Source organism: Carcharodon carcharias, chromosome 20 (assembly GCF_017639515.1).
Source record: "Carcharodon carcharias isolate sCarCar2 chromosome 20, sCarCar2.pri, whole genome shotgun sequence".
Lineage (NCBI taxonomy): Eukaryota > Metazoa > Chordata > Chondrichthyes > Lamniformes > Lamnidae > Carcharodon > Carcharodon carcharias.
In genome coordinates this window covers 114,972,996-114,986,567 of record NC_054486.1, presented here as the reverse complement: position 1 = coordinate 114,986,567, position 13,572 = coordinate 114,972,996, and the positions used below count along the sequence as shown (strand labels likewise).

The 13,572-nt window shown below is 56.0% G+C and overlaps 2 protein-coding genes across 2 annotated transcripts in view; both read right to left on the bottom strand.

The window, feature by feature from the left end:
- Positions 1–2,355: 2,355 nt before the first annotated feature.
- On the bottom strand, positions 2,356–5,403 carry LOC121292394. The gene is made up of 3 exons (XM_041214243.1): positions 5,384–5,403; positions 2,715–4,584; positions 2,356–2,669 (listed from the first exon to the last, which is right to left on the bottom strand). Exons 1-3 carry the CDS (start codon positions 5,401–5,403, stop codon positions 2,583–2,585), a joined length of 1,977 nt encoding a protein of 658 aa, XP_041070177.1. The 3' UTR covers positions 2,356–2,582.
- A 281-nt stretch (positions 5,404–5,684) lies between these two features.
- The window catches only part of LOC121292527 (serine/threonine-protein kinase Nek9), a 92,437-nt gene continuing 84,549 nt past the window's right edge, over positions 5,685–13,572 (bottom strand). Inside the window, exon 23 of the mRNA XM_041214619.1 lies at positions 5,685–6,184. Coding sequence (XP_041070553.1) covers positions 6,095–6,184 — 90 coding nt within the window. The 3' untranslated portion in view covers positions 5,685–6,094. The remainder of the gene's footprint in view (positions 6,185–13,572) is intronic.

The following is a 13,572-nucleotide window of genomic DNA, read 5'->3' as shown; positions in this document are numbered from 1 at the left end:
ATCAAACACTCCCAGGACAGGTACAGCACAGGGTTAGGTACAGAGTAAAGCTCCCTCTACACTGTCCCCATCAAACACTCCCAGGACAGGTACAGCACGGGGTTAGATACAGAGTAAATCTCCCTCTACACTGTCCCCATCAAACACCCCCAGGACAGGTACAGCACGGGGTTAGATACAGAGTAAATCTCCCTCTACACTGTCCCCATCAAACATTCCCAGGACAGATACAGCACGGAGTTAGATACAGAGTAAATCTCCCTCTACACTGTCCCCATCAAACACTCCCAGGACAGGTACAGCACGGCGTTAGATAGAGTAAATCTCCCTCTGTATAAAATATAAACACAAAAAGGCTATTCAGCCCCTCAAACCTGAACTGCCACCATTCAATTAAATCATGATTCATACCCTAACTTCTTTTGCACTTTATCTCTATCACCTCAGAATCAGGAACCAAACATCAGTTCTGATTTTAATTACTGCAGCTTCTGAGTTTATCCAGTGCCTCCACATCCAGAATACTTTCTGCCTGCTCCCAGAATGAGCTGTTCCCCCTCTCAAAACCGGCTCATATTTCCACTCCAGTCTATGCAGGGATTTGAATAATCATTTAAGATAAAAACAAAATACTGCGGATGCTGGAAATCTGAAACAAAAACAAACACTGTCCAAGGGCCTAAACACTCCTTTCAAGTGAAGCAGCATTTCACTTGCACTTCCCTCAATTTAGTCTCCTGCATTCGCTGCTCCCAATACGGTTTCCTCTACATTGGAGAGACCAAACGCAGACTGGGTGACCGCTTTGTGGAACACCTTCAGTCTGTCCGCAAGCATGACCCAGACCTCCCTATCGCTTGCCATTGCAACACTCCACCCTGCTCTCATGCCCACATGTCCGTCCTTGGCCTGCTGCAATGTTCCAGTGAAGCTCAACGCAAACTGGAGGAACAGCACGTCATCTTCCGACTAGGCACTTTACAGCCTTCCGGACTGAATATTGAGTTCAACAATTTTAGATCTTGAACTTTCTCCTCTATCCCCACCCCCTTTCTGATCTCCCTTTTTCCAATAATTTATATTTTATAAATATATTTTTCTTTTCCCACCTATTTTTAAGTCTATTGTTTTATCTCTACCTTTTAGCGTATTTCGATCCATTCCCCCACCCCACCCCCACTAGGTCTATCTGTACCTTGCTCGTCCTGCTTTCTACCCTTAATTTCACCATTAGCACACATTCCTTAACTAATATCACCCCATCAACACCTCTTACCAGCTCTACCTGTCCCACCCCACCCCTCTCTACCAGCTTATATTTCACCTCTCTCCTATTTTTACTTAGTTCTGCTGAAAGGTCATTCGGACTCGAAATGTTAACTGTCTCCCTCTCCGCAGATGCTGCCAGACCTGCTGAGTTTTTCCAGCTAGTTTTGCTTTTGTTTGAATAATCATACCTTGGGTGACAATCCACACTGCCTCTCCCAATTAGTGCCGGTTTTGCTTTTATCCCTACCTCTGTTGAGAGGAATGCTTCCTTGTGCCCCCACCTGTAATCAGCTTTGACTAGTGAAGTTACAGTGGCACCAAAACAATGAACATGCACAAGCACAGCAGGCTTCAAAGTATTTTATTGAGATTGCACCTTCATTCTAAATGATATTAAGCATATAAAATTAGTGTTCAGATGATTTAGTGTTTACAGGCTTAGTAAACCAGGGCTATTGTGGTAGGGAGCGCTGCACAGGAGCAGAGAGGGGATGAGCTGGTGTAAAGTAAAACACAGAGATAGTACGAGCAGGTTCATAAACAGCCTCCTATCCCAGTCCAAACCTCGATCAGTGCCCAGGAAACATCTCCAGGAAAATCTGTGGAAAACACTGAAGCTGGACTAGAGAACCAGGAAAGGGCAGAGACAACATTGAACAAGCGATTCCTGACAGAATGGCTGGCTCCAGGGCTCAGGAGATTACTCTGAGGGACAAAGACAAGGATATGTGGCAATAACGTGACAAAGGCCGAACTCAGCTTTCAAAAACATCTCCTAGTCACAAATACACCTCCAACCACCACCCAAACCCACCCCCCCCACCACACAACCCCATCACCCTAAAACTCCCCCTCACTCCGAAACCCCCTCATCCAAAACCCCAGCCCACCCCAGAACCCTCCCCTCACCCCAAAACCCACCCACACCGAAACCCCCCTCACCACCAAAACCCCCCTCACCTCAAGTACCCTCAGTCACCCCGAAAGACCCCTTACCTCCCAATACACCCCCACACTTCAGATCCTTCTCATGCCCAACCCTCCTCAACCCCCAACACCCAGCTCACCCCATCCCCAATACCCTCATTGCCCTCCCCATCTTCCCTCATATTCCTGCAGAATATCCCACATTCTCACACTCCCAACAGTTCATTTCACCATCAGACCAAATTCAATCTGCCATCTTGATGTCTACACTCAATCCCTGGGATCAGTATAACCAGCTGGAGTGGTTCTGAACTTTCTGTATGAACCAACCTTTACAACCTGCACTTACATCCTAACCAGTAACATTCACACATCGCCCAGCATCATTAAGCATCACAGAAACTGTAAATGGAAACCTCACTCCCAATGTACAGGATCCCAATGAACCAAACCTTCTCCCACTCACTCCCGATGTACAGGATCCCAATGAACCAAACTTTCTCCCACTCACTCCCAATGTACAGGATCCCAATGAACCAAACTTTCTCCCACTCACTCCCAATGTACAGGATCCCAATGAACCAAACCTTCTCCCACTCACTCCCGATGTACAGGATCCCAATGAACAAAACCTTCTCCCACTCACTCCCGATGTACAGGATCCCAATGAACCAAACGTTCTCCCACTCACTCCCAATGTACAGGATCCCAATGAACCAAACGTTCTCCCACTCACTCCCAATGTACAGGATCCCAATGAACCAAACCTTCTCCCACTCACTCCCAATGTACAGGATCCCAATGAACCAAACGTTCTCCCACTCACTCCCAATGTACAGGATCCCAATGAACCAAACCTTCTCCCACTCACTCCCAATGTACAGGATCCCAATGAACCAAACTTTCTCCCACTCACTCCCAATGTACAGGATCCCAATGAACAAAACCTTCTCCCACTCACTCCCGATGTACAGGATCCCAATGAACAAAACCTTCTCCCACTCACTCCCAATGTACAGGATCCCAATGAACCAAACCTTCTCCCACTCACTCCCAATGTACAGGATCCCAATGAACCAAACGTTCTCCCACTCACTCCCGATGTACAGGATCCCAATGAACCAAACCTTCTCCCACTCACTCCCAATGTACAGGATCCCAATGAACAAAACCTTCTCCCACTCACTCCCAATGTACAGGATCCCAATGAACAAAACCTTCTCCCACTCACTCCCGATGTACAGGATCCCAATGAACAAAACCTTCTCCCACTCACTCCCGATGTACAGGATCCCAATGAACCAAACTTTCTCCCACTCACTCCCAATGTACAGGATCCCAATGAACAAAACCTTCTCCCACTCACTCCCGATGTACAGGATCCCAATGAACCAAACCTTCTCCCACTCACTCCCGATGTACAGGATCCCAATGAACCAAACTTTCTCCCACTCACTCCCAATGTACAGGATCCCAATGAACCAAACTTTCTCCCACTCACTCCCAATGTACAGGATCCCAATGAACCAAACCTTCTCCCACTCACTCCCGATGTACAGGATCCCAATGAACAAAACCTTCTCCCACTCACTCCCGATGTACAGGATCCCAATGAACCAAACGTTCTCCCACTCACTCCCAATGTACAGGATCCCAATGAACCAAACGTTCTCCCACTCACTCCCAATGTACAGGATCCCAATGAACCAAACCTTCTCCCACTCACTCCCAATGTACAGGATCCCAATGAACCAAACGTTCTCCCACTCACTCCCAATGTACAGGATCCCAATGAACCAAACCTTCTCCCACTCACTCCCAATGTACAGGATCCCAATGAACCAAACTTTCTCCCACTCACTCCCAATGTACAGGATCCCAATGAACAAAACCTTCTCCCACTCACTCCCGATGTACAGGATCCCAATGAACAAAACCTTCTCCCACTCACTCCCGATGTACAGGATCCCAATGAACCAAACCTTCTCCCACTCACTCCCAATGTACAGGATCCCAATGAACCAAACGTTCTCCCACTCACTCCCGATGTACAGGATCCCAATGAACCAAACCTTCTCCCACTCACTCCCAATGTACAGGATCCCAATGAACAAAACCTTCTCCCACTCACTCCCAATGTACAGGATCCCAATGAACAAAACCTTCTCCCACTCACTCCCGATGTACAGGATCCCAATGAACAAAACCTTCTCCCACTCACTCCCGATGTACAGGATCCCAATGAACCAAACTTTCTCCCACTCACTCCCAATGTACAGGATCCCAATGAACAAAACCTTCTCCCACTCACTCCCGATGTACAGGATCCCAATGAACCAAACCTTCTCCCACTCACTCCCGATGTACAGGATCCCAATGAACCAATTTCTTCATATTACACGATTGATTGACATCTAACATATAAATATCTGCTGAACCTCAGACTCCACAACTATCCTTTGATTGACTCAGCAGCCCAATCAATGTTTGTTTGAGGAATGTGTATGAAAAGGTGATGATGTAGCAAAGCTGCAGCTGGTAAGGAGATGGGTCCATTAGGTTCCTTGTTTTAGCCGAGTCCCTGCTTCACGGTTCCAGGGAGCTCTCACCCTGAAACTACATTAAATCCCACAAAATCCCTGTCTCATTTCAACCATGTTCCAGATCCTGTGTCTCTACACATTCTGGAATGAAACAGAGTTTGCTCTGAAGATCCTGTCGAAGTGACCCTGGGTCCCGTGGAGAGGGACACGGAGCCAGATTTAGACTTGATTCATCTCAGGCACAGAGACTTTGAAGCGATACTGTGTCAGTCACCACAATGCCCCATCTCCCCTCTACTCCCAGGGCATTGCCGCACTAGCTGATGGCAACGACATCAGTAACACAGGTTGAGGCAGGATGTCAGTCAGTGACTGGCACGAATTTGGCAGACCCCCAACGTGAAGATCACTTTCGTTCCCACTACCCGGCTACGTTACTGTAAATCTTCAGAATATTATTTTTATTTCAGGCCCTCATTGCCATGTTCTTTCCTCTTACAACTCAACTTCCAGCACAGTAACTGAATCCTGCTTCAGAACCTGCAGGTTCTACATGCAGCACCTTCCCCTCTCTGCCCTGCCATTAATAAAGGGGTCCCGCAGTGTGAGCGACAGTCGGGGCTGACCGTTCACTGCAGACTTACTGTGGGGCATTTAGCCCCATCACTCTTACACCCAAAGACTCTGCAGACCAAGACATCTGTGCAAAATGCTCATCAACACTGTAAACTCAAAAGCACTGTTTGGTTATAAGGCACTCGATTGTGCCGTGGACTGGTGTAAATTCTACTGCTTTAAGGCACTGAAAGTACAAACTGACCCATCCCCAGCATCTAAAATCAAACGGGCATGAATCATCGCCTAAAGAGATATATACACTTAAGCAAACTCATCATGTATGTAACTAGGAGTAAACAGGCAAATGTGTTCCAACACCTCTCCTGGTTGCTCTCAAAACCAACCTTTATAATCACACTGTCAAACTGCTTCACTCAGTGACACCAAATACTTCAATTCTCAAGCATTATTGTTCTGGAGTTAACACTGTTCCTATATTTTGCCCATTGCTTCCTGCGGTTTCTGCATGGGGCAGGAACACAGTACAAGTTCTCTGGCACTGGCAGCTGCATAGGGCTTTCCCAGTTGTCCAGTTCGGTGCAGGCCAGAGGAAATGGATGAAAGCTGTGTGTGCTCACTGGCACCGCCACGCACACGCTACTCAACCTGACAGAAAGATCCGGAAGAAGAGGCGGCGGTAGGACTGCTGTCCAGGTTGGAATCTGTTCCTGGCTCCGAGTAAATTTCTGAACTCTCTGACTGTAGACAAGGTGCTGAAATAATTCTGCAATCTGCTCTCAGAACGGTCTATTAGAATTCAATCTTCGCCCTTTCAGCTCTTCAATGGCAGACCAGAGCCTGCCATTCTCCTCCAGCTGAAACTGCAACTGCGAATCAAATAAGACAGAGAGTAATCAGCAAACAGTCAGAAACCCCAACTGCTCACAGCCTGACTGACCAGCCAGGAGTAAGCATCAAAATAACCAAAACCGTGACTGACCCCGAACCCCCTGAGACACTGACCCCGACATCCGGAGACACTGACCCCGACACTGACACTGACCCCGACACCCGGAGACACTGACCCCGACACCCGGAGACACTGACCCCGACACAGACGCTGACCCCGACACCCGGAGACACTGACCCCGACACCCGGAGACACTGACCCCGACACAAACACTGACCCCGACACCCGGAGACACTCACCCCGACACCCGGAGACACTGACCCCGACACAGACACTGACCCCGACACTGACACTGACCGCGACACCCGGAGACACTGACCCCGACACAGACAATGACCCCGACACCAGGAGACACTGACCACGACACAGACACTGACCCCGACACCCGGAGACACTGACCCCGACACCCGGAGACACTGACCCCGACACAGACACTGACCCCGACACAAACACTGACCCCAACACCCCGGAGACACTGACCCCGACACAGACACTGACCCCGACACCCAGAGACACTGACCCCGACAACCGGAGACACTGACCCCGACAACCGGAGACACTGACCCCGACACAGACACTGACCCCGACACCCAGAGACACTGACCCCGACACAGACACTGACCCCGACACAGACACTGACCCCGACACCCGGAGACAATGACCCCGACACCCGGAGACAATGACCCCGACACAGACACTGACCCCGACACAGACACTGACCCTGACACCCCGGAGACACTGACCCTGACACAGACACTGACCCCGACACCTGGAGACACTGACCCCGACACAGACACTGACCCCGACACCCGGAGACACTGACCCCGACACCCGGAGACACTGAGCCCGACACCCGGAGACACTGAACCCGACACCCGGAGACACTGACCCCGACACCCGGAGGCACTGACCCCGACACAGACACTGACCCCGACACCCGGAGACTCTGACCCCGACACCCGGACACACTGACCCCGACACCCGGAGACACTGACACCGACACCCGGAGACACTGACCCCGACACAGACACTGACCCCGACACCCGGTGACACTGACCCCGACACTGACACTGACCGCGACACCCGGAGACACTGACCCCGACACAGACACTGACCCCGACACCCGGAGACACTGACCCCGACACAGACACTGACCCCGACACCCGGAGACACTGACCCCGACACCCGGAGACACTGACCCCGACACAGACACTGACCCCGAAACAGACACTGACCCCGACACAGACACTGACCCCAACACAGACACTGACCCCAACACAGACACTGACCCCAACACCCCGGAGACACTGAACCCGACACAGACACTGACCCCGACACGCAGAGACACTGACCCCAACAACCGGAGACACTGACCCCGACACAGACACTGACCCCGACACCCAGAGACACTCACCCCGACACAGACACTGACCCCGACACAGACACTGACCCCGACACAGACACTGACCCCGACACCCGGAGACAATGACCCCGACACAGACACTGACCCCGACACAGACACTGACCCGACACCCCGGAGACAATGACCCCGACACAGACACTGACCCCGACACCCGGAGATACTGACCCCGACACAGACACTGACCCCGACACCCGGAGACACTGACCCCGACACCCGGAGACACTGACCCCGACACTGACCCCGACACCCGGAGACACTGACCCCGACACCCGGAGACACTGACCCCGACACCCGGAGACACTGACCCCGACACAGACACTGACCCCGACACCCGGAGGCACTGACCCCGACACCCGGAGACACTGACCCCGACACCCGTAGACACTGACCCCGACACAGACACTGACACCGACACCCCGGAGACACTGACCCCGACACAGACACTGACCCCGACATAGACACTGACCCCGACACAGACACTGACCCCGACACAGACACTGACCCCGACACAGACACTGACCCCGACACCCGGAGAACACTGACCCCGACACAGACACTGACCACGACACAGACACTGACCCCGACACCCGGAGACACTGACCCCGACACAGACACTGACCCCGACACCCGGAGACACTGACCCCGACACAGACACTGACCCCGAAACAGACACTGACCCCGACACAGACACTGACCCCGACACCCCGGAGACACTGACCCCGACACAGACACTGACCCCGACACAGACACTGACCCCGACACCCAGAGACACTGACCCCGACACAGACACTGACCCCGACACCCGGAGACACTGACCCCGACACCCGGAGAAAATGACCCCGACAACCGGAGACACTGACCCCGACACCCGGAGACACTGACCCCGACACAGGCACTGAACCCGACACCCGGAGACTCTGACCCCGACACCCGGAGACACTGACCCCGACACCCGGAGACACTGACACCGACACCCGGAGACACTGACCCCGACACAGACACTGACCCCGACACCCGGAGACACTGACCCCGACACTGACACTGACCGCGACACCCGGAGACACTGACCCCGACACAGACACTGACCCCGACACCCGGAGACACTGACCCCGACACCCGGAGACACTGACCCCGACACAGACACTGACCCCGACACAGACACTGACCCCGACACAGACACTGACCCCAACACCCCGGAGACACTGACCCCGACACAGACACTGACCCCGACACAGACACTGACCCCGACACCCAGAGACACTGACCCCGACAACCGGAGACACTGACCCCGACACAGACACTGACCCTGACACCCGGAGACAATGACCCCGACACAGACACTGACCCCGACACAGACACTGACCCCGACACGCAGAGACACTGACCCCGACAACCGGAGACACTGACCCCGACACAGACACTGACCCCGACACCCAGAGACACTGACCCCGACACAGACACTGACCCCGACACAGACACTGACCCCGACACAGACACTGACCCTGACACCCGGAGACAATGACCCCGACACAGACACTGACCCCGACACAGACACTGACCCCGACACCCCGGAGACACTGACCCCGACACAGACACTGACCCCGACACCCGGAGATACTGACCCCGACACCCGGAGATACTGACCCCGACACAGACACTGACCCCGACACCCGGAGACACTGACCCCGACACCCGGAGACACTGACCCCGACACAGACACTGACCCCGACACAGACACTGACCCCGACACCCGGAGACACTGACCCCGACACCCGGAGACACTGACCCCGACACAGACACTGACCCCGACACCCGGAGGCACTGACCCCGACACCCGGAGACACTGACCCCGACACCCGTAGACACTGACCCCGACACCCGTAGACACTGACCCCGACACAGACACTGACACCGACACCCCGGAGACACTGACCCCGACACAGCCACTGACCCCGACATAGACACTGACCCCGACACAGACACTGACCCCGACACAGACACTGACCCCGACACAGACACTGACCCCGACACCCGGAGAACACTGACCCCGACACAGACACTGACCACGACACAGACACTGACCCCGACACCCGGAGACACTGACCCCGACACAGACACTGACCCCGACACCCGGAGACACTGACCCCGACACAGACACTGACCCCGAAACAGACACTGACCCCGACACAGACACTGACCCCGACACCCCTGAGACACTGACCCCGACACAGACACTGACCCCGACACAGACACTGACACCGACACCCGGAGACACTGACCCCGACACAGACACTGACCCCGACACCCGGAGACACTGACCCCGACACCCGGAGAAAATGACCCCGACAACCGGAGACACTGACCCCGACACCCGGAGACACTGACCCCGACACAGACACTGAACCCGACACCCGGAGATCTGACCCCGACACCCGGAGACACTGACCCCGACACCCGGAGACACTGACACCGACACCCGGAGACACTGACCCCGACACAGACACTGACCCCGACACCCGGAGACACTGACCCCGACACAGACACTGACCCCGACACTGACACTGACCGCGACACCCGGAGACACTGACCCCGACACAGACACTGACCCCGACACCCGGAGACACTGACCCCGACACCCGGAGACACTGACCCCGACACCCGGAGACACTGACCCCGACACAGACACTGACCCCGACACAGACACTGACCCCGACACAGACACTGACCCCAACACCCCGGAGACACTGACCCCGACACAGACACTGACCCCGACACAGACATTGACCCCGACACCCAGAGACACTGACCCCGACAACCGGAGACACTGACCCCGACACAGACACTGACCCTGACACCCGGAGACAATGACCCCGACACAGACACTGACCCCGACACAGACACTGACCCCGACACAGACACTGACCCCGACACCCCGGAGACACTGACTCCGACACAGACACTGACCACGACACAGACACTGACCCCGACACCCGGAGACACTGACCCCGACACAGACACTGACCCCGACACAGACACTGACCCCGACACCCGGAGACACTGACCCCGACACAGACACTGACCTCGACACCCGGAGACACTGACCCCGACACCCGGAGACACTGACCCCGACACAGACACTGACCCCGACACCCGGTGACACTGACCCCGACACTGACACTGACCGCGACACCCGGAGACACTGACCCCGACACAGACACTGACCCCGACACCCGGAGACACTGAGCCCGACACAGACACTGACCCCGACACCAGGAGACACTGACCCCGACACCCGGAGACACTGACCCCGACACAGACACTGACCCCGAAACAGACACTGACCCCGACACAGACACTGACCCCAACACAGACACTGACCCCAACACCCCGGAGACACTGAACCCGACACAGACACTGACCCCGACACAGACACTGACCCCGACACGCAGAGACACTGACCCCGACAACCGGAGACACTGACCCCGACACAGACACTGACCCCGACACCCAGAGACACTGACCCCGACACAGACACTGACCCCGACACAGACACTGACCCCGACACAGACACTGACCCCGACACCCGGAGACAATGACCCCGACACAGACACTGACCCCGACACAGACACTGACCCGACACCCCGGAGACACTGACCCCGACACAGACACTGACCCCGACACCCGGAGGCACTGACCCCGACACCCGGAGACACTGACCCCGACACCCGTAGACACTGACCCCGACACAGACACTGACACCGACACCCCGGAGACACTGACCCCGACACAGCCACTGACCCCGACATAGACACTGACCCCGACACAGACACTGACCCCGACACAGACACTGACCCCGACACCCGGAGAACACTGACCCCGACACAGACACTGACCACGACACAGACACTGACCCCGACACCCGGAGACACTGACCCCGACACAGACACTGACCCCGACACCCGGAGACACTGACCCCGACACAGACACTGACCCCGAAACAGACACTGACCCCGACACAGACACTGACCCCGACACCCCTGAGACACTGACCCCGACACAGACACTGAACCCGACACAGACACTGACACCGACACCCGGAGACACTGACCCCGACACAGACACTGACCCCGACACCCGGAGACACTGACCCCGACACCCGGAGAAAATGACCCCGACAACCGGAGACACTGACCCCGACACCCGGAGACACTGACCCCGACACAGACACTGAACCCGACACCCGGAGATCTGACCCCGACACCCGGAGACACTGACCCCGACACCCGGAGACACTGACACCGACACCCGGAGACACTGACCCCGACACAGACACTGACCCCGACACCCGGAGACACTGACCCGACACAGACACTGACCCCGACACTGACACTGACCGCGACACCCGGAGACACTGACCCCGACACAGACACTGACCCCGACACCCCGGAGACACTGACCCCGACACCCGGAGACACTGACCCCGACACCCGGAGACACTGACCCCGACACAGACACTGACCCCGACACAGACACTGACCCCAACACCCCGGAGACACTGACCCCGACACAGACACTGACCCCGACACAGACACTGACCCCGACACCCAGAGACACTGACCCCGACAACCGGAGACACTGACCCCGACACAGACACTGACCCTGACACCCGGAGACAATGACCCCGACACAGACACTGACCCCGACACAGACACTGACCCCGACACAGACACTGACCCCGACACCCCGGAGACACTGACTCCGACACAGACACTGACCACGACACAGACACTGACCCCGACACCCGGAGACACTGACCCCGACACAGACACTGACCCCGACACAGACACTGACCCCGACACCCGGAGACACTGACCCCGACACAGACACTGACCTCGACACCCGGAGACACTGACCCCGACACCCGGAGACACTGACCCCGACACAGACACTGACCCCGACACCCGGTGACACTGACCCCGACACTGACACTGACCGCGACACCCGGAGACACTGACCCCGACACAGACACTGACCCCGACACCCGGAGACACTGACCCCGACACAGACACTGACCCCGACACCAGGAGACACTGACCCCGACACCCGGAGACACTGTCCCCGACACAGACACTGACCCCGAAACAGACACTGACCCCGACACAGACACTGACCCCAACACAGACACTGACCCCAACACCCCGGAGACACTGAACCCGACACAGACACTGACCCCGACACAGACACTGACCCCGACACGCAGAGACACTGACCCCGACAACCGGAGACACTGACCCCGACACAGACACTGACCCCGACACCCAGAGACACTGACCCCGACACAGACACTGACCCCGACACAGACACTGACCCCGACACAGACACTGACCCCGACACCCGGAGACAATGACCCCGACACAGACACTGACCCCGACACAGACACTGACCCGACACCCCGGAGACACTGACCCCGACACAGACACTGACCCCGACACCCGGAGATACTGACCCCGACACAGACACTGACCCCGACACCCGGAGACACTGACCCCGACACCCGGAGACACTGACCCCGACACAGACACTGACCCCGACACCCGGAGACACTGACCCCGACACCCGGAGACACTGACCCCGACACCCGGAGACACTGACCCCGACACAGACACTGACCCCGACACCCGGAGGCACTGACCCCGACACCCGGAGACACTGACCCCGACACCCGTAGACACTGACCCCGACACAGACACTGACACCGACACCCCGGAGACACTGACCCCGACACAGACACTGACCCCGACACAGCCACTGACCCCGACATAGACACTGACCCCGACACAGACACTGACCCCGACACAGACACTGACCCCGACACCCGGAGA

What these genes read in the sequence shown, in the direction of transcription:
- LOC121292394 (XM_041214243.1), bottom strand. Translation starts at nt 5,403, where the DNA reads ATGGGGCTAAATGCCCCACA. An exon ending in ATGGGGCTAAATGCCCCACA is followed by an intron (nt 4,585 to 5,383) that starts GTAAGTCTGCAG and finishes TGTAATATGAAG; the next exon opens with AAATTGGTTCATTGGGATCC. An exon ending in GGTTCATTGGGATCCTGTAC is followed by an intron (nt 2,670 to 2,714) that starts ATTGGGAGTGAG and finishes GGGATCCTGTAC; the next exon opens with ATCGGGAGTGAGTGGGAGAA.